This window comes from Bombus terrestris, chromosome 6, assembly GCF_910591885.1.
Source record: "Bombus terrestris chromosome 6, iyBomTerr1.2, whole genome shotgun sequence".
NCBI classification, from domain to species: domain Eukaryota; kingdom Metazoa; phylum Arthropoda; class Insecta; order Hymenoptera; family Apidae; genus Bombus; species Bombus terrestris.
In genome coordinates this window covers 3,575,843-3,601,239 of record NC_063274.1, presented here as the reverse complement: position 1 = coordinate 3,601,239, position 25,397 = coordinate 3,575,843, and the positions used below count along the sequence as shown (strand labels likewise).

The following is a 25,397-nucleotide window of genomic DNA, read 5'->3' as shown; positions in this document are numbered from 1 at the left end:
GGTATCGACATAATACGATCAGGGTGTACGCTCTGCTCATGGTTTCAAATTATTCGTGCGTTGGCTCGTAATTCTCTGCATGGCAAAGATAATAACACGGTACGATCAACTCAATCTATAACTCTCCGTACACGAAAGAGATTGACATTCGATCACGCGTAAAAATTTATATCGTTTAATATCACTGGCGATAGAAAATTATATGAATTTATTTGGAAAGTTAACAGTTCGTTTCATTTTATCATACAACACTAATGGAAACAAATATGAACGCAACTAAGTAGGGCGTTTCAATCTCTAAATATCACATTATAATAAGCACTTTACTTTCGGTATTTTCTATATTCTCGCCTACTACATATGCGTTCTGCATAGTTGTATACATTTAATTTCCCCATAAATGCATAAGCATCCTCAGTCTATTGATAACAAATACCAAACATCTGAATGTCTGTTAAACCTACGTTATTTAGTTTCCTTTATTATTCCTAATTAAATGCCTACATATTCATCCTAGAAAGCTATCGTAAATACATTCCTACGTGTAATTCCATTTCACCGCGTATAAAGTCGTTTGTACCTGGAGCGGCCGTTCTACAAAACGCAATTTACATCTAGTACCGCACTAATTCAAACCGCAAGTTTAAATATTGTCTTTTACCAGCAAAAACAGACGGTATTATCGACTACCAGCGCACATTGTTACAACGGTCGCCTTCGATTAATTCGATGTCATCAATACCGTCTCTTGAATACATATAGTAAAATCAGCACAGAGAGGAAACTGCTGTTTTCGAATGACTTTGCGTTTCAATTATTCAAGCTCGACACCTCGGTGAAACTGCGCTGTAAATTCAACCATGTGCACATGGAAATCTATCCTTCTGTTTCGTGAACGCGATGAAGAACGCAAGGAATTCGCGTGAAACAAACCGACCAACTCTATCGGGGCTGTACGTGGTATGATGGCTTGCAGTGGCAACGATGCCGATACACAATAACGCGTTAGGTATGAATGTAACGCGTTATCGTTGAACGAAAGCTGTATCATCGTAGGCGCGCCAATTCCTGCTGTTCTCGTTAATGGAAGTAATCGCGAGTCGAGATACGAATGAAACGCAGACGCTGCTTGACGTTTAATATTTATGGATTCTCATAAAGCTTTGCTCGGTTATAGATTATGATCCTTTTTGTGCAGGACGACTCAGCTCGTCGCGTTTACAACGTTATGATCCAGCAGTATACGACGCATACACGACGCCGACGAGGGTGTCGTAACTTGAACGAATCAATGCACCACCGCGCTTGCCTTCCAATGCGACAATCGCTCGTCACCGCTCTGTCTGGTTTATCCGATGTACGCAATAAAATTTCTATCGACGGTATCCTGTCGTTGGTCAATAACACCGATTGGCTGTTTCTGGTTGGTCTAACTGAATTTCGACGATGAGAGAGCGCAAACAATTTTTTTCTTCCTACGCTTTTATCGTTTTTTAAAAATATATATAGCAAGTTAGAGGAAATGACACGAATATGTATTGTACAATCGATGATAAGTTCTACGTATCACAACGAGTGGAAAGCGTATCTTTGTTAATTTCCTAAGTTTAATGTCGTTTCATGATCGAACAGAAGAATTTTAATAGGACGATCGAAAATGAAAAGCAAGCTGTTAGGTTTACACATAGTTGATAAATCGAAGTTAAAAAGAGTGAAACCGGTTAATTATACTGTACCTAATTATACTTGCCCGACGAAATTGAAAGAATCAAATCCGTGAATTTATGGGAGTTATGTCGGCGTAGGCGGCTACCATTTCGGGTATTAAGCTGGGGATACGTTTTCACTGCAGCAAATCTGCACGGTCAGAGGTTTTCGGCTCTGTTTTATGGCAACGACTGGCATGAGAATACTTAAAGCGCGTAAAACCGTAACAAGCCGAGCTTTAACCATAATCGCTTAACGTTCTTACGATCTAGCGAAGGGAACAAAGTCGCAGAAGCTTCCTAAATTTTAAAGCTTAACTTGCACGATTTTAGCGTAAGCAGTACGTATTTCGGTTGCAATAACCCTTAGGAAAGAGGAATATACATATCTGCTCGATAAATCAACTGATAAATCCTATTTCTCAGGATATTTTCAAGCAACATTTTAACAGAATTATTCAGACGTCAGAGTCTCGACAAATTAAGGGTGTACGGCATATTCCAATATTTTCTACGGAATTATTCAAATGTCGTAGTCTCGACAAATTAATTTCTCCCACGATCGCCTTGATATCTCCGTCTTATCGATGTCACGAGTTAATCGAACATTACTCAAAAGGGAAATCAATCGAGATCTCTCTCCCACAGTTACATTTAATATTTATGTTGACTGAACGAAAATTAGTGTACATTGGCGAACACATAATCGTAATCGCTTTCACGGACGTACATATATACACAAGTAATATACCCGCTATACACGTAGGGCTGCAGTAAGTGCATCATTTCCACGTGATTTACATAAATACACGTATTTCAAGCGTTCAATAGAATTAATAAAGTGCAGGAAATCCTGTGTAACTTTATTCGATTATATTTATGAAGCAAACGTTATCGAGAATGTCCAATATTTCGAGTAAGAGAAATAAATTGACATCGTTGATCGAAACGATACCATTCAGATAAAAACTGATCGAAATAAAATGAAAAGAAAAAAAAAAGGAAAATCGTAATCGTCCCGTTGATAATTGTTTCGCGTTGTTTGCATTGCAAACAATAACCACTCGTATTTAATTGCTGCACTCGTAAATCACTTACGAGATTTATTTCATGCTCCACGATAGATGAGGCCAATTTGTGTATACCTCTTACCATTTTTATTCTTTTATTTTTTGTATCCTCTTACGTCGTAACAATTGTACACCAGCTATAGGCATATGGTTGCTCAACACTTACGGTACAAATAGTGCCTGCATATTAATTTATATAACATAAATCATTACACAATATTATTAAATTATTATTACACATTTATTGGTAGCATTAACATTCGTATTATTGTTGTTCAATATTGTTAATATGTACATCTATATACGCCTCATTTCGATAAATTAATATACATTTTACCACATTGTTTTAATGTTACATAAATATGTATACCATAATTGTATGATTTATTTTTCACGTTTGTTTTCCTTTCTTTGGTATTCAATATATATGTATATATATACATATATACGTTTAGCATAAATGCATAAACACGGTACCTGGAGCTATTTCGAAAATGTTCAAGCCTTCAAGCGGATACCCGTACTTAACATGCGAGCAACGAGCCGACATAAACACGTATGCTTATTCTACTTTGGACGGTGCACTCGGAACTCCGCAGATTTGCATGTTGACTCACGTGAAGTCTTGACAGTACAGTAGATTAGCCAGGTCGACGTCGACCTTACAACATCCACTTCGAAGACACAGGGCGAACGATATTTAGAAAAATATTACACTTTTCTTTCTACCTGATGTGTGGATCAATACACGAGATATAAAACGTGTCTCGTTAATCTACTCGCGTTCATTTTATTTTGCATATCTTAAATCCGATATCGGGTAGATAAATGGCGCGTAGAACGCGCGAGTTCGTCGCATGCGCATTGATACGCAAACCTGCTTTTATCGAGCAAAATATGCGTCGATTCCAACGAAATTGGACAATTTATTTTATTTTATTTTCGGTACCGTCACGATGAATAGAACAATTAGGATAGACAATAGGACTAAAAGAGACAAAAGTACGACGTCAGATCGTTTGAATAAAATTCAAAAACAAACAAAATCGACAAGATGATTTTGTTATATCTTTTTATGCTTGATTGCATTATTTTTAAAATTACCATTACTCTATTGTAAAGACAATTGGTATAATAAATAGTAAGATACAAATGTAATTGACGTATTCAATTTGAACATCGAGTAGGGAAAAATTTTCACAATCTTTGTAGAAAGAAAATTCAGGATTAAGAGAACTTGATACTAATAAATTATTTTCGTCGAAGACAGCATTTCATATGAGAATAAAAAATAATCATACAAAATATATATTTCCTGCTTGGCGTTGCAGTATCTATTTGTAGAGGAAATAATTTCAAGAACATACATCGACCAAGTAACGAGGAAATGACATTGCAAATATTTTCTGTAATAAAACCCAGTAAATCATCCTACTGGACGTACAACCATTGTTGCAACACGATCGCTCCAATTAAATAGAAGTAACGACGAGAGAAGACTAGTGATCTTCGTTTGAATTGCGTAAGTGACTTGAAATTAAGCCAGAAACCAGCACATCGATGAAATTGTTTGAATCAAGCCGAGCACCATATCCAAACACGAATATTTAACGAGGTAATACTCTCAGTCTCTGCACGACTTTTTGACATTGCTTTTTTTTACGGATAAAAAGAATTCACAAAAGTCTTTACAATTCCTAAGAACATTCGTTGAAACTGTTCCACGTATTTTAGCACGCTCAGCAATGGATAAAGTGGTGACGCGGGAAATTTTAATATCAATGGCGCCACATGCTCGTAAATTTATCTTTGAATTCCCGCTTAGAGAATTAATTACACTTAGAACATCTTTCCTAGTCTAACATATTCGTACATTATTAAAAATATCGATAGATTTGCTAATTACAATATCAACAAAATGTAATCGATAAAACCGTAACTCTACAGATTCAATTTGTTAATTGAAAAAGACCAATTACCTTTTCCACATATTTTTGTTCTTTTCCTTTGAATACACCGCTATATATGTACTGAAAACACATTATTGTATTTACCTTCGTTAACCTTTAACATTTTACCAAACAAGGAGTTTCTGATCGATGAATAATCTATTTAACAAGTTAACCCCTTAAGGAAGAAATTGCATTAATATAACGTTACTTTCTAATCGAATTACGTTACTGAATTCTATTGAATGTACATTGTAATTATGGAAAGGAATATCGTAGATTTTATGAACGAAAAATATTCATTTTCTACACAATACCCTTATGTTCTATGGATCAAGAGAAAAAGAAAATAATAAAAGAGCGTAGACTTAGATAGTTTTTAGCGTTTTGATCATCGATCGATCGATCATTGGCATCCCTTTTTTTGGAGAATAGAATTTCCTACTCTAGGAAAATTCTTCGAAATAAGCGCGAAAAAATATTCATCCACATTTCTGTGGTTCTTTGCTGCGTACTTCTCTCGTTTCGAAGCGAGGTGTTGGATTTTATATTAAATTCTCTGGATGTTATTCGCATTTCACGATTTTTTTTCTCCAACCCGTCATTATTCGATATTACTCAGAGTTGGCCATTTGGATCGTTCTTGGCTTGCAAGTCCGCGTTCCTCAGGGTTGATAGGTTGAAAGCACAACAGTCGTTCCGTTTATGGCCTATGCATCAAACGTGAAAGTGCTTTCCGTGCAGACAATATTGTAAGACGGCTTTTAAAGAATATTAGTGTCTCTTGTTTCGCTGGATAAGCCGTGTAGATTTTGAGTGCAGCAAGAATAATGGCAAAGCAACAGATTCGAGGCATCGAATTGTCGAGATGTTATGTAATGAAAGATCGTGGACATAAAATAGAAAGGATGAAGAGATATAAAATAGAAAACGAACTATGCTTAGCTGATATTTTTCTTGTGCAAGAAACGCATCGTTCGACGAATAAAGATAAATGTAGTTCTACTTAAAGAAATGACACTCAGCTCGAAGAAAACTGGAAAAAATGGGCTTCGAGAAAAAGATCAGGCATCGTAATATTTGTTATTTTCAACCAACTAACTCTGTCCTGACAAAATCTTCTACATTGATAAATAAAAAAAAAAAAAAAAAAAACAAGATGTAAACGAATTTAAGATAAATGGAACAATGTGTATATTTGAAAGAATCGTACTTGTATGCTATGTAGATTTTGTACTATTTTTTGCACGGACTTCAGAACATTCTAATCTAGCGTAGATGTGTAAATGCTGTGATGCGAAATTTTAGGAAGATGACGCGAAATTTTAAAGTTACGTAATAAAATACTGCGCGACTAAAATTTCAATTTCAAACATCCAAGCTAGTCTTTATCTTGATTTCTTTTACCTATATCTCGTATTTTTCTTAACTTAATAATTAGAATGAAAAAACAAACAGTTGTTTCATTCTTCACTAAGCTGGCTGCTCGTTTAATTATCGTAAATTACTGATACTATCGCCCTTTATTTTATTCGTCATTTCTGCATTTAATTATTCCTTTCCTCCCTTCGCCCTTCTTACGACCAAAATAAAAAAGATTATATCCGATTTACTGTACATTACCAAAGATTCGATTTTTAATCCTCCTCGAACAAAGAAAATAGGCGTAGACAAGGAGGTTCCGTATAATGGCACGTTTAATCTACATCGCTACGTTTCACTTCCGCTTGTTTAACGAGTATACAGGTATTAATTGATAGGTACATAGTGGCCGCAGTACTTTCCATTAAGCGCGACCTATGATAAATGGAGGAACGATGCATTATCTAGGATCGTGTCTTTTACTGACAGCATAAAAACATTGACGTCGTCATTACGTGGATATCGCGGTGCCTCAGGTTACGATCGTTTGGCGTTTCCAACCTCGAGGATTCCCCGTCTAAAAGGCTAACCTTATTTTTACGAAGCGCAATTCCATGCAATCTGTACGATCACACGATTGCATACGGCGATTAGCATATGGAAAAATCGAGAAAACTCAACGTGGTTATGTCACGCTTGTCAGGTTTGTAGAGACGCGTTTAAAATGATTTAGGATTTCGCGAGTGGCAACGGGAATAACGTTCAAGGAGAACTTGATAATCGGATTTGAAATTGTATTGACAATAGAAAAAGAAGTTGAATTTTTAACAAAAATTGTACGTGCAAAATATTATAATTGATCATACAACTAGTGGAATTCTTAGACCATTTTTCAATTTTCCTATCATGAAGTTTAATCATTTTGCTGCTTGCTAAAATAATAAAATGTAATAGGAAACTCGTAATTTCTAATATAAATAAGGAAAGAATATATTTTATATATATTGATTAATAAAATCTGGAAATCTATCGTTTTGTATCGATAGAGACACAAATGGACAAAATATCCCCAAATAGCTATGGTAGAGGATTAATTAAGAAAACTTACGAATTAAAATAATCTAATCTAATTCTGATCAAATCAATATTTATTATATCTTTTGTATGTTGGGCAAACGATATTATTTCCAGACCCTTAAGACAACTTTCGTAAGCTCAACGGCTTACGCGTAGTTTATTTTACGATCTATTCGTCAGAAGGAAACTCACGCGCAAATATTCGACCATGCTTTTAAATTATTCTATCCTGCGGGAAGCGTAGTTTTCCGCACCCGTTAAACCGAACTCCGAAGATAATTCCGGTCGATATTTCCACTCGGAGTACCTTTTCACGCGTTCCCAGTTTCGTTAGTAAGGATCTGGGAACTTCATCGCCGAAACCCTCGACCGACCATCGGACAATTAAGGAAACGAGGGCTCGTTTCTTATCCTCATGGGGCAATAACACACCAATAGCGCTTCATTTGTCCATGATACAAAGAACGTTTCTTTCATTTATGATTTAGACATTATTCGTTTCTGTTACAGCCATATATATACTTAGATTTTATTTCTTTCGAAGTGAGCAGCTTTTAGATTGCTCTGCTATCTAAACTTTTGCTAGCGGAACAATTCTTTATTATTATTTATGGAATACGATGGCGTAAAAAGATTTTAAAAGGTTTCTCTTTTCTAAATGGTATGGTTATATATGTATTTCTTTGTATTTCATTAAAGAAAGGATTCAAATGACTTTAAAGTAATAGGAAGTTAACAGAAGAAAATATCGTAAGAAAAATATAAATAAGTTTGTGTAATTTCTCTCGTTTATCTATCAAATAACACATATTTATAGAAATTCTATATGATTTATAACTACAATATATCTAAACTACATAGCTAAAAAATTAATGTATAATATATATAATATATATTAATTATATATATATATATATATATATATATATATATATATATATATATATTCATATATATATATTCATGAACAGATCAGTAATTGTTTTGACATAAGCATTCTTTCCAATAAATATTTTCTGTCCGAGTTGCTATTCGTTGTAGTACTCTGTATACTAATCCCACTTATAAGACGCGGAATGATATATGTACACAACACAATGAACACAATCGGAAGCGAGTTCTTAATCTTCAAATTTTTGTGTCTAGTTGTAGTCTAATAACCTGAATGTGTTATTGTCACGGTGATACATTTTTTATTCACTTCGACGTACACACGCGACATAAACATACAAGTTACATTGTTTATTTTTTCAATCGACCAATGTAGATGCTTCAAATGTGATACTCTTTTAAAAATAGTAACAAGGTCGAGCGTAAGAAAGCAGCGAAAGAAACAAACAGTATATACACAGTATACACAAAGGATTTCAATTCTTTTTCGATAACATGCAATTTTATATAAGCTTACTCAAACACATTAAATTTTAGCTAATATATATATATAAATATAACATCATTAATGGTATCGTATTCATCAGGTAACTAACTATAAATAAATTTGTAAGAAAATAAGATAAAATATTGTTTAATACCGGACAAAATGGCGAACTGGTGATCGTGGATATGGAAGGAATATGGAACGTGGAGTACTACGGCTTGGAGCGACGTAACTCGTACTACATTGCACATTAGTTGGTAACTTATTCAGAATAAGACGTATTTTCACACCTCTCGAATAAAAACTTTCGTAAATATGATTCACTGTCAAGTTTAACGTAGGTGAACGACGTGACTGGCTTGCCTGAGGACTCGTGTAACAGTGAGATTATTGGCGCGCTTTTCTAAGTTCGGGGCCCCTCGGCTATAGTCGGACGTGACATCATTGAACTTCGGATTCCTCCGGATTTCGCGTCGTAGAAAATGATAGGGCGTTAAATCCACAGTGGATTATATTATTTAATAATATTCGAAGATTTACCGTACAGGATTGTTATGTATATATTGTACGAACTGTTTAGAATATTTTCATTTCATTAGCACTATAACGAGATACGACTGTCATGATGATATTCACAGGATTGAAACAGCGTGAATATTTATATGCAAGTTACAACCTAACCCCAAACATAGTAAAACATAAATACAAGGTATGATTAGTAATTTTAAATGTGAATTTAAAAAATGATCCTACTGAATATTGAGAATTATTAATATATTGAACAACTTTTACGATCTCTGCAAAATGTATATTTACGCTAAATATATTATAGTTATTATTGGGTTGGCAACTAAGTGATTGCGGATTTTGTCAATACCACCTAATGACAAAATCCGCAATCACTTAGTTGCCAACCCAATATGTATACTTTTAGATTTGTTTCCAACTTTATTTACTTTAGGTTAAAATTATTATATTTGTAAAATATAAATATAAATTTGATCGTTAACAGTAAGTTATCAAGTATCTTCAAATCTACCGCTATTTAAAATGTATAATTAATTGGAGTTTTAAGGAAAATATACTTCAACAGTTTGCAACTTTCATAGTAACATTGTCCATGCAAACTGAAACGTGATACGAGATTTAATTAATGCATTACTTCGTTTAATTAATATTAACGTACATAAATTTTCAATTATGAAACAGCAAATAATACAACGCTAGCGAAATCCTTAACTGATATTATATTCTGTCATGTTTGAATGTTTTATATGAAAAATATAATTTTGAGAAAAATGAATGCAACGACCTAAAACAAGTGGAGGATCACGGTAAAGTTATTTCATTTTTAATTTTAATCTTGGTTATTGCATTAGTAGAATTGTAGCTGCGTAAACCATTGATTTAACGAATATTGTAATGAAACACAAATATATTTTAGGTTACTTGCTATTTGCAATTAACGTCATCAATTATTATTCCACGATAATTTGACCCATCTCTTCATTTTCTTCAAACGATAATGTTACAAATACTACATAAAAGCATTTCGTATTACAAAGCTTGGTAATCGTTAAGTATAATTAAGAACTGACCTATTCATTTGATATTGAAAATAATTTTTACTTAAAGCTTCGATAGAGGTAAGATTCAATCGTGGAATTTCCTTGAAGAAAAAACGAGACATTGATACTATTATCGTGAAGAGAAAACCTTCCGCGGCTTAAAGCTCTTTCACAAAGCTTCGAGAAACTCATTTTTCCGAGCTTGTACGCGGCTATCCGACCAGTGGAGATTTCCAAGCTCGATAACTTCTTATTCACATCATTCAGTCACTCTGAAATTCGTTATTGGCATTATAATAAATTCATGATATTGAAATCTCCTTTTTTCATGTGTTAATCTAGATGCCCGTGTAAAAATGGAAACTCTCTAAAAGGGGAAGTAATCATAATTAATACGTAAAAGTGCAAAAATATACAAAATGTACACTGAATATGAAAATATACAGAATAGAACATTCATTACGATATTCGGTAATCAGGATGAATTTTTGCTTATGTTTCACTTCTTTAGTTATGTTTATGAAAATATAAATTTCCATAAACATTTTCTGTTTAGTGATAACAAATGATAAAAAACTTTTCCATTGAAACTGTTGGTTATACCAATGTATTAGATAGATAGACAAATTTTGTCGATTCTTGCATTACATGAAATAAAATATGATGGTGTTCAATAGAAACTAATTCTACAGAATAACTACAGACGTCATACTTCGATAATATATAAAAGGACGATGGCTTTTTGATTATTTTATGCCAATAATCGAAGTGGGGAAATATCAAAGAATGAAATCGTGTGTGTCGCTGTACGAGTTCAAAAAAGGTAGAGGTACGAGCTTGCAACGGCATTTATCCAGCGTATGGTAAAGCTATAAATAAAAGAACATGCTAGTGATGGTTTATTTGTCATCGCCCTGAGAATATTTCGCTTCAAGACCAATCGTAGTTAAATGTCAAACGTACTTACTGATGACTTCATAAGCTCTAAGGACTAACATTCTCTGCAGAGGGATCAGTTAAGAAATAGATGGAAAGGAGTCGTAAAATTAAATTGTTAATGCAAAGTATGAGGTCACATTTTTTAAATAATGGAAAAGTTCGATGCAACTTAACTACGATCGATACTAATACAACGAACAATAAAACATTAACACGATGCATTTTCTTATGAAACTTAATATGACTGTATAATAAGCAAATGTAGCCTAAAGCTACTGCAGCTACCCGAGGTTTATTTCAAAGAAAATTGAAACGAAGTAAGTATGCATAGTGTTTGAAGAATAGTATGAGATGCATTTGTTCCATTCTCGTGTAAGACTGCAGAAATGAGAAGTTGTGAACCCGACGGAATTAAGCATGAAACGAAAATTTGCTTTAAAAATCAAATATATGAGTATGGCAGTAAGGAAGGTAAGGTAGAAATGTACAAACATTGATATCAGAAGTTATTATAGTATAATGGAAGAAAATAAGAGATGAATTAAAGAAAATATTATATTACTTAATATTTTTTTAGAGGCAGGAAAACTATAAACTTTTATTGATTGGAAGAAATTAAGACAGGAAGGTACATTAAACTGGTAGGAAGCTATAAATTATGTATATTAAACCATATATGAATTTACAAGGATCCTTTTAACAGGTTAATTCTTTCCCGTCCTTGATGTTCAATGTCTAACGAAGGAAATTATTCATGAAGCGAGATAAGAAGTAGTTATGAATTAAAACCATGCGTGTGCGATTTTATTCCTGTGGAAGAAGTATTATATGTAGAGACGAATAGAATGTCAGAGACGCATGCGATGAATGTAAAATAATCCTCGCATCTATTTGAATAAGAAATTTTCTGCAGAACTTGGCTAGATTATGACTGACGCAATTTCTTTTAATTTTCAGAAATATTAAATCATATACTGCAAAAATCAAATAGTTTTGCCATTCTAGAAAAATAATTTATAATCTGCTTATCATATTATACACTTCAACGCTATTTATATAAATTTACAATCTTCACAATCCACAATTTCTTATAATACAATAAAGTACAAAATATGTGCCAATAAAAACGAATATAAACACAAATGTGATATGTCAGTATTAGGAATGCATTGTATTCGAAGCAAAAATCCTCTTCTAGCAGAACAGAATATAGGTACGTAATGGTACAGTAAGCTTGATAAAATATTATTCTTCAAATCAACATTAATTGCAACGTAATATTTTCCCAAGCCATTCAGTTTTACTGAGTCACTAACAAACGTTTCGTAATGGAAACAATCGGAATTGGACGACGCTCATGCATATCATGCATATTCAGGACGTAGCGCGATAAAAATGACGAAACATCCCCGGTTCGACGTTACTTATATTCCCAGTACGTCCTACGACGATATATCAACGTCGCTACACCGTTCAACGAATTTTTCACGCGGAAAATTGCTTCCCCTCTTACGCATCTTCCCGGTGTTCTTCACAGTGCTTCCTATTTCTAGTCGCATAAATACCTTCGCGACCGAATCAGCCATTACTCGACCGAAACTACTGGAAGCATATCTCTGTCTCACGGTTGGAAGCAGAGTATTTGCTGACTAATTTACTATCCCTCTGGAATAAGCTTTATGGATATTTGAAGTCATCTCGCTCACACTCGTCCTAAGGCGTATACTCTAGATCGTGCAAAGATGAAGATGGGCCACAGTATGAGATATAGCATAGAGGGTATATGGGGGAAGCATGAGGGATATCCACGATAGCGTCGTTGGTGAGGCATGACGAAGCAAGGGTTTGCCACTCGAGGTTGGAGCTAGTGTCGAAGGGGAGTTGGAACGGTTCGTTGGACGCGGTGAGACTCTATATACTTCCCTCTGTGGGCTGAGGTTTCCGCGAGCGTAACGCTACCGTGTAAAACAGATGTAGCTGCGTACTGCGTTTGAATTTGAAATGTTCCCTACTTGAAGTCGTAATATGAAGGGGATTTACGAAAGGCGTCTAACCGAGGTACTCGAATCGAGGATTTTAGGCGGCCGACAGAGAATATCTGAAGCCTCTGTATTGGTAATTACGCGACCTAGGTCGATTTATGTCTGACCTAAATTAAATCCTTCCAAGCGTAAATTTATCTATCGGTATAAGCGAAGGAACGCGACATGTGGAGTGTAAAATACATTCTGCCTTTAAAGGGTTGTTCTGTAGATAGCGATAGAAGCAAGAGCGCTGTCACGTGACGGTAGATAAAAGATTAAGTTCTTCTGCCGTGTATATTAGAGTACATTAACGGGGGAATCTATAAATGTGACATAGGAATCGAATTAAGGACATTACCCGTGGAAAAAGTTCTCGCTGCTAACTCGAACCTTTTATCGAATCCTGTCTCTCTCTCTCTCTCTCTCTCTCTCTCTCTGCAATTTGCAATAATGTTATTAGCGTGAAAAATGTTTTCATCAAACATAGAAAACGCTATAATTTTTCTCAAAATTGATGAGTTTATAGAAATTTAACAATAGTACTAATAATACATTGAAAAGAAACTCACCCGTGTTATGTATGCAAATAACACTAATGATAAAATGTTAGAAAATTATGGTCCTCGAGAGACCTCGTGTCATGCGGGAGAATTCAATTTCTGTTTCTCGTTGAGTTGCTATCCTTCGAAATATGTACCGAATTGTTCGTTATCCGGTCGTTCTGTTTGCATTAGACCTAGAAGGGAAGTTAAGGACACTGACGAAATAGAGTTAATCGCGCTAAATTTACATAAACCAAGAGGATCGGGTGGAAGGAGATGTTAGAGCGCGGTTAGTGGGCGGATAACTATGGCGACCAACGCGAAACATTTTATCGCAATACGGTAGCGAAACTATGGAAGTACATCGGCGCGAAACGTTGGAGGTGTCGAGAAAGTCGATAGCTGCGATCAGATTCACTGCCAAATTTAAATTACATTTGGGAAATTTACTCGATCAATGACGCAGTTTTACAGGGGAGACCGAACGACTGTTAATTTCAATTAACTCGAACGTGACAGACGTTTACAAATGGAACGGGGCATAATGTTAAGGAAGGGAGAGAGGAGAAGACAAAGAACACAATTAAATGCTAAACATTTCCCATTACGCGTTTGGAAATAAAGTTTAGTTTTCAGCCCGAAGAGATGGGAATAATTCGCGATAGAAAAAGAGGATGTGGAAGGGTGTTACGAGGCTTAGTGAGTGTCATAGACGTCGAGGAGCAAAGAGAAATCACGATGGCGGAAGTGACGCGTTGAAGGGAAAACTACGATAATGAGAGGAAAAAAGGAAACGAGTAGATGAGAAAAAAAGAATCTCGGTAGGATCGTGGAGCGCAAACAAATAATTGGATGACTGAAATGGGAATGAACTTTTCTAATTATTCATGCGGTTGCGTGTTTCTCGTCTGCGTCGCTTTAGAAATTAATCATTTTTATTTCCACTCGCCGAGCGCACAAGCGATTAACTCTCTTCTTGCGCGTCCTTATTCATTGCTCTATTTCCCGTTGAAAATTCCCAGACTCGTTTTATGGCGTTCCGAGTGAGCGAAATTTCTAAAAGGTTACGGCGATAGTGGCGGGTTACCTGTCGGCGTAAGATGGGAGCAGTAAAGGTGAAAGGGTCAAACGAGGGATAGATATCTAGAGACGATGCTAAGAAAGACGAACGCGAGAAGATCGAACGATCGAATATCGCATAAACGAAAACGTGTAAGGACAGAGCTGAATTTTCTTTTCCCTTCTTATGTTCAGTAACTTCGTCGTGCGTAAAAAGGTATAATATATGATGATATATGCTTAATATACAACGTGTCACAACTTTACCAGCCAAATGTTGATGGAATTTTCTATAGACACGAATAAAAAAACATGTTGCATAAGTATAGGATGTTTGCGATGTTCATTAGGAAATACGAAATATGAAAAGAATATTGTAAGACAAGAATAAATCTACTATAAATGTAATCGTTGTTGCTAATACGAAGTTCATTTTAACTTAGCTTCGTCTCAGTTCGTCATGTATATTGGTACTTGTTTAATATATCGCTTTTAGAAAGTTACTTATTCGCAGGCCCAGAAATTATTCTCTTTGTATTTTCAATTTTTGTCAAAAATAATTCCAGTAAAACTTCAAACGATCTATGTTTATGCAACATCTTCTTAAATTCATAATTCTATGGAACTTCTTGACAAAATTTGATCGAAGAAACTGAAACATCTGATAACGTATAAATATATAATACATGATTGTTATAAACATAATATATAATATATACAGATATGTAATAATGTAATTTTCTACGCAAGATCTTTCACCAAAATATCGAAATCTACCGTCTGTTTCTCAACGTATACGCCACACACCCGGTTCACGATCAATCATCACAATATTACCGTTTAATCCTAAAACGAAATAATCGTTCCATGTCATCGAGTTTTCTCCCTTCGCTAAACCGACAATCGGCCGCATCGGTATTTGTAAATTCACTTACGACAGTGCTTCTAACTTAATCAGTGTGCCCAAAACAATCTCCCTCGCTTCGACCAAACATCCCCTATCGAAATCGTATTCGCCGTAGGGTAATCGGTGATCCCTACGACTTTCCTCCCAAAGAAACTGTCTTCGATGTTTACCTGAGGGTGAATGGTACTCACGAGGGTAGGGAAACTCGTCGATTTCGCGGAGCGAAGAGAAAAAGCGAACGAAGATACGAGCGGGACCGATGACAGAATGAACGAACGGACGAACGAACCAGCAAACAGAAGAACGACAAGGATGACAGAAATGAGAGTAACGATAGAAAAAGAGAGAAATCTGGGAACGGTGAAAGGGAGGGAGAAGAATGATCGACGTGCAATAAGATGGAAAGAGAAGAGAAGAGAGGGAAGAGAGAGAGAGAGAGAGAGAGTAGTGAGAGGGCGACGTAGCGGGTCGACAGGAGGGTTTGGAGCGGCGTGAAGAGCGAGAGGAGGAAACTCGACGAGAGGTGGAGGTTTGGAATGGTTCAGTTGTAGCGGTACCGCGGCTCTGGTCGCACGTGTGTCTCCGTTTTCGCGTAGATCGCGTTCGCGTGTTGGCGTTCGCGCGTGTATCATTCGCTCCGTCCCGCTCGCTCCCTTGCTCGCTCCGCGTCGATCTTTCCCTCGTGGCGTCATTCGTGGATTCAGCCGGCGCGTCCCTCTTGTCGCACGAGTCTGCCGCGTGACGTCTGACCAAGCACGCGGTTCTTCCACTCGCGCGTTGCGCACCTCTTCCGCTCAAAGTTCCCTATCGTCGATCCCCAATCATCGCCACTTCGATGGCAATGTAGAATTTTCCAAATGTGATTTGATCATCCGGTGGATTGTTCGGGATCTCGTCCAACTGACACGATCAACGAAGAGGAATCGAGGATAAAGTTTGTTTACCGGTGGTTGGATTTTGACAGGATGGATCGTTTGACGGATTGCCAGGACGACGAGTAACGTGATGTAGAAACGTAGAGAAGTCAGTCACGTTGAGTCTGCTGTTTGCGAAATTGCGAACGGATTTCCGTGCGAACTGTCGAATAGCGAAAAGGATAATCCTGGACGAGTTATTAATAAAGAGTGACGCAGCCACAGGAAGAGGAAATGCTCGATCGAAGCGGCAACGACGCGGATAATCTTGGATAAAGTATAAATAAATATTATCGAGGAAGCGACCAAACTTGCGTAATCCTCGCGGCTAGAGTTTCCAGGCTGGAGCAGGTGCGTGCGACGGGCGCATCTGGTTAAATGACACCTGTGCGAGCGTAGTCGTGTAGACGCGTGAAACTATCGACGAATGATCGTCTCTGGATCCCGATAATCAGCGAATGCGAAGTGATCGATCGTTGTATGAAAAGGTGCGCGCCGTGCGCGTGCCGGCTTCGCGAGAGTGCCGGCGCGCCGGTGCACGAGCGGGTAAACTGAATTTAACGTTATGGTAACGTGAATCGATCGCAGAATACCTTCACCCCTCGCCATCACGATTTTCCGTGTCCGTGCATGCACGTAACGGCCATCGTAAAAACTCCGCGAAGAAGGTGCAAAGGTAATTGAACTATCGGCCCGTGTTCCCCCTCCCCCTACCATTTCCAGGCTAAATTACCCCGGAGAAACTTTGTCGACTTTCCATTCGTGATAACATCTCCAACTTGCACGAGCAAATTCGAGTGGTTCACGCGGTCTCTCGCGAAATTTCCCGTGCGTGCACTTCTCAGTGGCGAGATCCATCGAATCGATCCGACCGCTCAGACTTCAAAGACGAGTACGGCAAAGAGAAAGGGGCGAGAACCGCATACACGACCGCACGTTAGGTTCACTCGGAAGAATCCTCGCGATGGACACGTGTTAATACGCTGTCGGTCGTTTGGAGGTGATCAATCAGCTCGAAGAGTCTCTGTACCGGGGAATCGAGTACGTTTATCAAAAGAAGCTGGTAGAAGATTAATGCCTTACCTACTTAAGGTTAACGAGCGGATGTGAACGTGTATATTTAATAGCGCCGATTAAGGTTGAATGCTAATTTGCTTATAATTGTGCATCCATAAGGATATAAATAAAATTAATGCCAATAATGTATTAAACTTGGAATTCTCGTCGATTCGTCGAATTTATCTTTCATCTATGCGGTATTCGAAGTAGCCAACTTTCACGTACGTCCCTTTGATCGAAGAAAGATCGAGAGATCGTTCGATGCATAACTGATTCCTAGAAGCTGCGCGTATTTGCCAGAAATTTCGGACGCGTACGTGACAGGAAAGATTACTGATCGGTGGAACGAACGAGTCGACCGACGACGAGGATTCTCTTAGGTCGTTTGCTCGCGGGGATCGTTAGCTTGTAATCGACACTGGGGTCAGCGTTCGCGGCATAAATTTTTGTGCTGGCGGAAACCTTATCGAGCCGCGTGCAGCTCGGAACGTTCACGAAGGTGTGAAAAAGAAGGAAAAAGAGAATAAGAAGGAAAGTTGGTCTGTTTGTCTGGTCGATAGAGCTACTGGTATATTTATGTTCCACAAGAACCCGAAGATTTACTAGAAAAATGATGAAAACCGACATCGATGGCCCTTGTAAAGATAACGTAACACGTTGCTGGCGCGTTCGAAATGTTTTAGAATCCACAGGTCGATAAATTCAAGATCGACAACTTTGGAAACTAGTAGAAACTTCCTCGAGACCGAAATCATCGGTGGTTCAAAAGAAATTGACAGGAATTGATCGAAAGAGGACGTAAAGAAATTCTATCGAAAAGTGATGAAACGAAGAATCCTATAACTAACGTTTATTAGTCGTTGTCTTAGAAAGAAATTTACGTGGTATCGGAATTAGAAGATACCGTGCATTCGCAGGCGTTCCACCAACGTGAAATTAATCGGATTACGAGACGACGTAGTTAGCAAATGAGGAAAGAACGAATTACGACGATTGTTCAGCGGACAATTGGACTACTTGTTTCGGTGTAATTCGAAGAATCTCGACGTAAAGGGATAGTGAACGGGACGCGAGACGCGTTAAGAAAGTTACCACGGAGGAAAGAGAAGGATGCTCGTAATCCTTCGTTGGAAATCAGCGCGGCCGAAAGCAATTCCAGAAGATAAACAAGTTCGCTGGGAAGCACCGGATGCAGCGATTGTCATTGAAGTTGATCAAACCTCGGAATAGTTTAATGGCCACGATATCAGTTAAACGGGCGAAACTCCTCTCAACATCCCGTTGGAAATACACTGTGGTTTAAACTTTTTAATAGAAGTAAACAATCTTTTGAGTAAAAACTAACTAAAATAAAAAAAAAAAAGAAAAATCGTGCGATAAAATAGCAAAAATAAAGCAAGATAAGAATATACAATCAATAATTGAAGCTATCAAATGGTTTTGAAGGGACGGGAAATCGGCGTTATAGAGGAAATCAAATCAAACGTTCGAAAGTATGTGAGAAATACCAAAGAAAATGACACGTGAAACGTGGTAATCCGAACTGGAATAGAAGCTGGCACGCAACAGTGTGCCTGAAGGAGTCTTCTCGAGTCTCTTCAGGGACGTTGAACAAATTACTCGGGCATACACTGGGAACGCTCGAGAGCAAGAGGAAAGCCATTATCAAACAATTGCTCTACAAAGGGGAACCTTCTCTATTTTCTTGCACAGAATCTTCCAACGTAAACGTGACGTTCGTGTTACGATCGAAATCCACGAGATCTTATATACTGAAAGATCAAATAATCCCCTCAATCCCAAGTTTTCAAACTTTAAACGACAAGAAGAAAAAGATAGTCGATTAAAACTAGGCTGGTTCACGCGAGTTTCGACGATTAACCGCAATTACAGCTACGTAGCTCGTGTTCTAGCGTTTTCAGACGGCGAGCGACGAGTGGAGGATTTCGTGAAACGAGTATATCTACCGGCACGACGTGTTTCATGGCCTGGAAGTAATCCGTGGGAGCTTTTCGAAGCTTCGAGCGCCAGCGGTATTGGTTCGTTAAAGAACCGAAAGAAGTTGGGGCGCAAAGGTAAACAGAGGGGAAAAGGGTAAAATCGAAGTTTCGTTGGAACGTTGGCGAGCAAGGGAAAAATCGTGTGTCACGGACGAGCTACTTTGTACTTTGTCGAGTGAACGGTGTGCAAGTGGAACCGGATGTAACGGGGGTGTCAGTCAACGGCAATGACGAGTATCGAATTCACGTTGTCAGGCTGTCGTGATAAAAACTTGGCAACGATAGTAAAAGTCTGTTGGAGATCGTCGCGTGGCTAAGTAGACTGGTGGCGCGGGCATGGTGCGGAAGTAGGTTTTCTTTCTTCCGGCTTCTGCTAGAGAAGCGCAGTACAAGTGGCTCCGAAGAGGACGATGATGTCTAGACAAAGCAAAGATCCCGTGCAGAAGTGCCACTCGGACCCAGGTGCTGCAAGTACCGGCAGTACTCCTTGCAGCCCTGGTAAGCGAATTTCTCGCAGAATAGTGCCAGGAATTCCAAGCTCTTCCAACACACGCAAATGTGTTCTCACCTTGGACGGGTATAGCTACGTGATCGGTAAGTACCGAACCACGATAAGACTTGACTTCTATCGTCCAGCCAGATAGAGCAAGGGCAGGTGGAGAACGAAAGAGGGAAAAGGCTTTGCTTATCTTTCGTTCTTGATGGCGCGGCGCGTACAAGCTATTATCGTCGTTATGTTATACGACCCCGATGGAACCAACTCTTCCATCAGAATCTTCTTTTCGTTTCTTATTTTTTATCGGCGATATGATTACGGCAAGTCTTCTCGTATTTTTAGTGATTCGATCGAACGAGCTACAAATCATCCAGGATTTTTTTTTTTATTCGATAGCGTCTGGATGTTACGGCGAGTTTCCTCGGGGCGCAAATCCGCGTAAACTTGGACGACAGTTGTGGGTCAACGAGAACGTCTGTTTTTCTTTATTGCTGTATTCCGTGCTATCATCGACATTCCTCTGTCGCTGTACAGGCTCATTTGCAAAAATAATCAAAAGTTTATTACTCGGAAAGTACACGCAAGAGCGTCTCGTCCGAGAGTTTCGCTTGTACGAGTGTAATTATTCTTCTCCGGTACCCAGCACGCTCGGTGACTGGTGCAACGTCAACTTCGTGATTTCAACGACCTCGTAAATCGTGTGTTCTTGCTTATACGTAATCGTGCCGTGTCTCGTCTTTTGCCCTAATTAAGCGAAATACCCGTACACAGGCTCGAGGTTCAAAACGGGTAACCATGGTCGGAGGAAAAAAGGGAAAAATACCGGGTAAGCTTAATTAATTGAGAAACGCGCGAGTGGCTAAGCAGAGGAGCGCGAACACCTTTGAATTTCGCGAACCGTGTTTGTACGTGGATTTCTCGTTGAATCGAGTAACGAATACGGCCGGTTTATTATCATCGGCAAAGAAACTCGCTGTTAATCGAACGTTATTATGTGCACTTCAATATTATACATATTAAATAGAACTTCAGAGAGTACGAAAATTCGCAGATTTCGTTCGATCCTGTTTTTATCGGATAAATTATTATTTACTCGGTTTTGTGTAATATTTAGCTTTTCATTCTCATATTCTGTCAACTTTGATGCTCCAGAGCCAATGATATTGCAAGATACGTTTAATTTTCTGGCTCAAAAGAGTGATATCTTTTGTGCACGTTAATGAAGGTTGTCTGTTTTTTGATAAATTTTTATGTCATTGTGGATCCAAACTCAGTTAATCATATCCTTTTATAGTTTACTTCTGATGCATATTCATATTCCTATTAATTTAAATATTTTTGTTTAAACACGAATACGTAATCTGTTGTTGCAATTAAACATTTATATTTATTTGACCAGTGTGTTCTGGCCTGATTTCCTCATATATTTATAATTCATTATATATGCGCTACATCATACAGATACTTATAGAAATAACAAATAACGCGTCTATACCATTAGCTTAATAAATATTATATTTTATATTTCGTGCAATAATAATGATCTAATAATCATAATCATCTTTAATTTTTTCAATTTTATTTATTTTATTTGAAATAATTAAATTTAACACCTGTCGAACGCAAACGCTTCGTGAACAATTCGCAACCGAGTTTGAAGATTATTCGATGTTTCTTCTTAAGTTCGAGAATATTTCCAAACTTTTTGTTCCGTTATTTGTAAATGGAATACGGCTGTTTATAAACACAAATACTCATACACGCGGCAAACAGCACGTTTTAGCTTTTTCCCTCTTGCCTTCCATTACGTGACATACGACTTATAAGATAAAACTGTAATGTCACGTCAAAAATAAAAATATTAGGTTGGTCGGAAAGTGCCGTCGCCACATTTTGCTTCTATATTTTCAAAACGAAGTTTCCACAAATCACATGCGGTTGAATCGTATATTTTCACATAAATAACATGAGCTGCGAAAAAACGGTATATTATTTTTGGGGGAAATTATTTCGTCTTGAAAATTTGATTAGCAAATTGTTCCCTCGTACGATACACTGCCGAGAATTATAAATATTATCGTACCGTTAAAAGCTGTATACCAAGTTCTTTTATAATATATTGAATTGAAAAATACATTTCCTGACTGACAGATTGCTTCGATTTTTATACAATTTTTTGTCAGGAGAAACGTTCAACACTCTCAATCAGGCAGTAAATATACTAGGGAAAAGAATATGTGAAAAACAAAAATGAAAAATTCAACAACGATGGAATAAATGAACCGCTAAATAACTGGAACAATGAATGCTCTCTAATCGTCGAATACAATAAATGTTATAATAACGAATATTACACGAAAGACTAATCAATGGAAATTATTGTTGTTAAATTGAGAGTCAGGTTTCCATCTCACCGTATACATTCCTGTCGTCTACATGGTCGCCACAAAGTACGTACAATACATTTCTCGGCATTGATACCACCGTGCCGTCGCAGTTTAGATCGAATTCAGCCGAATACAGCGACACCCATTGTAACCGAATGACCCATTCTTCCTCGGTGTCAAAAGTTATCGAAGGCGAGTAGAAGGCAACCTCGTTTGTCAAGCTTTTAATTCACTTGGAGTTCATTTACATTGAACTTTGTGTTCGAAGCAAATCTATTTACGACACGGAGCAATGTTGCTGCGATGGTAACAACGTCCTCTCGACTACGACGACCACGACCACGACGATGAACTGCACGTGCTCTTCGTTATAAAACAAGCAAGCAAAGTGGAGACGGGAAACTCGAGACAGAGAAGCAAGAAAGAATAAAAAAAAAAAAAATGCGAAAGAAAGGGGAGGAAGGGACATTTACATCGCGTGCTACGTAGCGCGCGAGAAATTACGGGGAAATATTTTTAACGAAAGAACTTGCAACGCGGCGCACGAAATTACAAAATGCCTGAAAGCAAGTGATTTTATCATTTTTACTGGCTTCAGGTTCTCCCTCTAACACCGTTCTTGTACTTTCTTTTCATCCGTCAACCGTTTGAAATTAACCCACGTTTACGCGCCGCATTCGCTTCCCTCCGAGAAGAATCAAAGTCGTGAAGCTCGGTTCCCTTCTCTAATTGTTCAATTTTTTACCTGCTCTACCAAGTACAGAAGTTAGGAACTTTTCTACTTTACGATTGTTCCAATCGTGAATTATGAATTTATTTCTTCTCACCGAATACCGTACTGTAACCGTAAATATCACGTCGAATAATTTATATTCAGGTTATAACATTCGACGATGTATTTATCGTTCGCTTTTATCTGCATTTGTATCGATATAATAGCAGGAGTTATAACAAAAGAAGTAAAATAAATACTGTATAACATAAGAAACATATTGCGATTTACGTGTTTTGTCTGTCGTCCGTCTTAATATTTGTATCGTAAACGTCTATTTACGATTGCTGGAATTTAGTATTGTTCCACTCATCTAATTTCACGTATATATTCTAGGAACGTGTTTCTGCACAAATTATTCTAATATTCTGTTTTTAATTATTTCATATGAGCGAAATTTGGTATTTGCCCTATCATGATAAATAGTACGATAAATAATAGGATGAATTTCTAATAAAAATTGATATGATTGTACGATTTGTTCTAAATGACTAACAAGATAATTTACTAAGACATTAGGAAGAATAATACAAGTATAATACATGGGTACAAAATTATCAATAACATCGTTAATCATTTATATAAATCTATTCGTCTCATCAACTTAATTTTCTAAACCAACTTTAGAAAAATGAATACTTCTAATGATCAATTAACGTATTAGTTAACAATTAACATCTAATAATCGATTAGATGTAATAAACGTATTACATCTAATTTGTAAATTCTATATTGTTAATTTTTATTGCGTAGGATCCATCCAGATATTTTCAGAAATATTGTGTCAGATATAATCCATACATCTACCATTAATCGTCTGTTCTTTACGTAACAATGGGAAATTGCGTTCAGTCCTGTGACATTGCTACTTTCGAGACAAGAGTGTTTCCGATAATCTTAGTTCCAGCGGCCGTGATAATGTCAGTACGTCCAAGATTTTTCTCAATACCATTTCTCTTTTGTTTTAGTGGAAAATCTCCCTAGAATCCCCATGGATTTGGAAAATGTCATTGGACGTTTAAAAACTAGCACAGACTGCAAAATCGAGTATCTTTTGCCATTTATTCCCTGTTTTGCTCGTTTTTCTCGATTTTCTCGATTTTCGCAACGACCTTTCTTCCTTTCTTCGCTTCTTCTTTTCCGGAGAGACTTTTCTACCAGCGGAAATCCAAATAGAGTACTCTTCTACTGGTCGAGAAAACAACACACGAATTCGCCATATATCCGAATCCACCCCATTGTATCCAATCGTTGACGTAAATACAAGTATTTTCCCGCGATGAAAGTTTCGATCGGAATAATTAATCGAATTATATAAATTATTATATTCGATATTCTTAGTATCCGATATAATATGCAACGTTATCTAGGCATTAATTTTGAAAAGAAGATATTTCAAAGTGTCTCTTGAGATTACCTTTAAATTTTTCTTTCTTTTGCACAATTAGAAATTCGAAGGAATTATAAAAAATCCAAACAGCGCAGCATTCTTAATAGTTAACGCGTCTGCGATTCGTTACAGTCCGTTTATCCTCGAATAAGTGACAGCATCCGTCATTAGTCGAATGATTACGTTATTACGAATCGTTTCACGAATCGTTCTCGAGATATTCCTTTCTCGCAGTCGAGTTTGTTCGCGAATGGATTTTTACAAGTTGAGTCACTGCAGCTTTTCTTCGAAAAAGCGAGCTTCGTCGTGCATTTTAGCTTCTGACAATATTATCTCCCCTTTGCACCAATACTATGTCGTGATATTGCACGTGAAAAGTTCGGTTAGCGTACTCCTACGAAAAGATCTAGAATCGTGCGACGCGGTGAGACAGCCTTGATATATGAATATAATTTCTCTGAGCATGGACGTGGTAAAGAAAAATATTCTTGTATCTTTGATGGATAACGAAAATTCACGTTGCGCTAGGATTTATGTAGTTTCTTTTCAACAATACGTATGCTGGTGGGAACATTTCGTCAGACGTCTGTGTTTAGCACGATATAAAGTATCTTTTGCGATTACATGAACATATCAAACTAACAATCAAGATATATCAATGTATCGAACATCAAAATCGATCGTGAGAACTTTTTCTTACTTTTCCATCATTACACGATGACTTGTGAATTTTATCAGGAAGAAATAATCGCGGATCTGTTGTTTTATCACTTATTGTATGGTCCATAGTAAATATTT

General features: G+C 37.2%; 1 protein-coding gene across 9 annotated transcripts in view; it reads left to right on the top strand.

Moving 5' to 3' along the window:
* Positions 1-25,397, top strand: part of LOC100643404 (calcium/calmodulin-dependent 3',5'-cyclic nucleotide phosphodiesterase 1) — a 217,247-nt gene that overhangs the window by 95,446 nt on the left and 96,404 nt on the right. For 2 of the 9 annotated variants that reach the window (XM_020863472.2, XM_048406834.1), the window contains exon 1: positions 16,152-20,148. The exons of 5 other annotated variants lie outside the window; for them this stretch is intronic. In XM_020863472.2, the coding sequence (XP_020719131.1) occupies positions 19,965-20,148 (184 nt within the window). In that variant the 5' untranslated portion in view covers positions 16,152-19,964. Of the gene's footprint in view, positions 1-16,151; positions 20,149-25,397 lie in introns of those variants that run through there. 2 more of the 9 variants (XM_012309283.3, XM_012309280.3) reach the window with 2 other exon arrangements.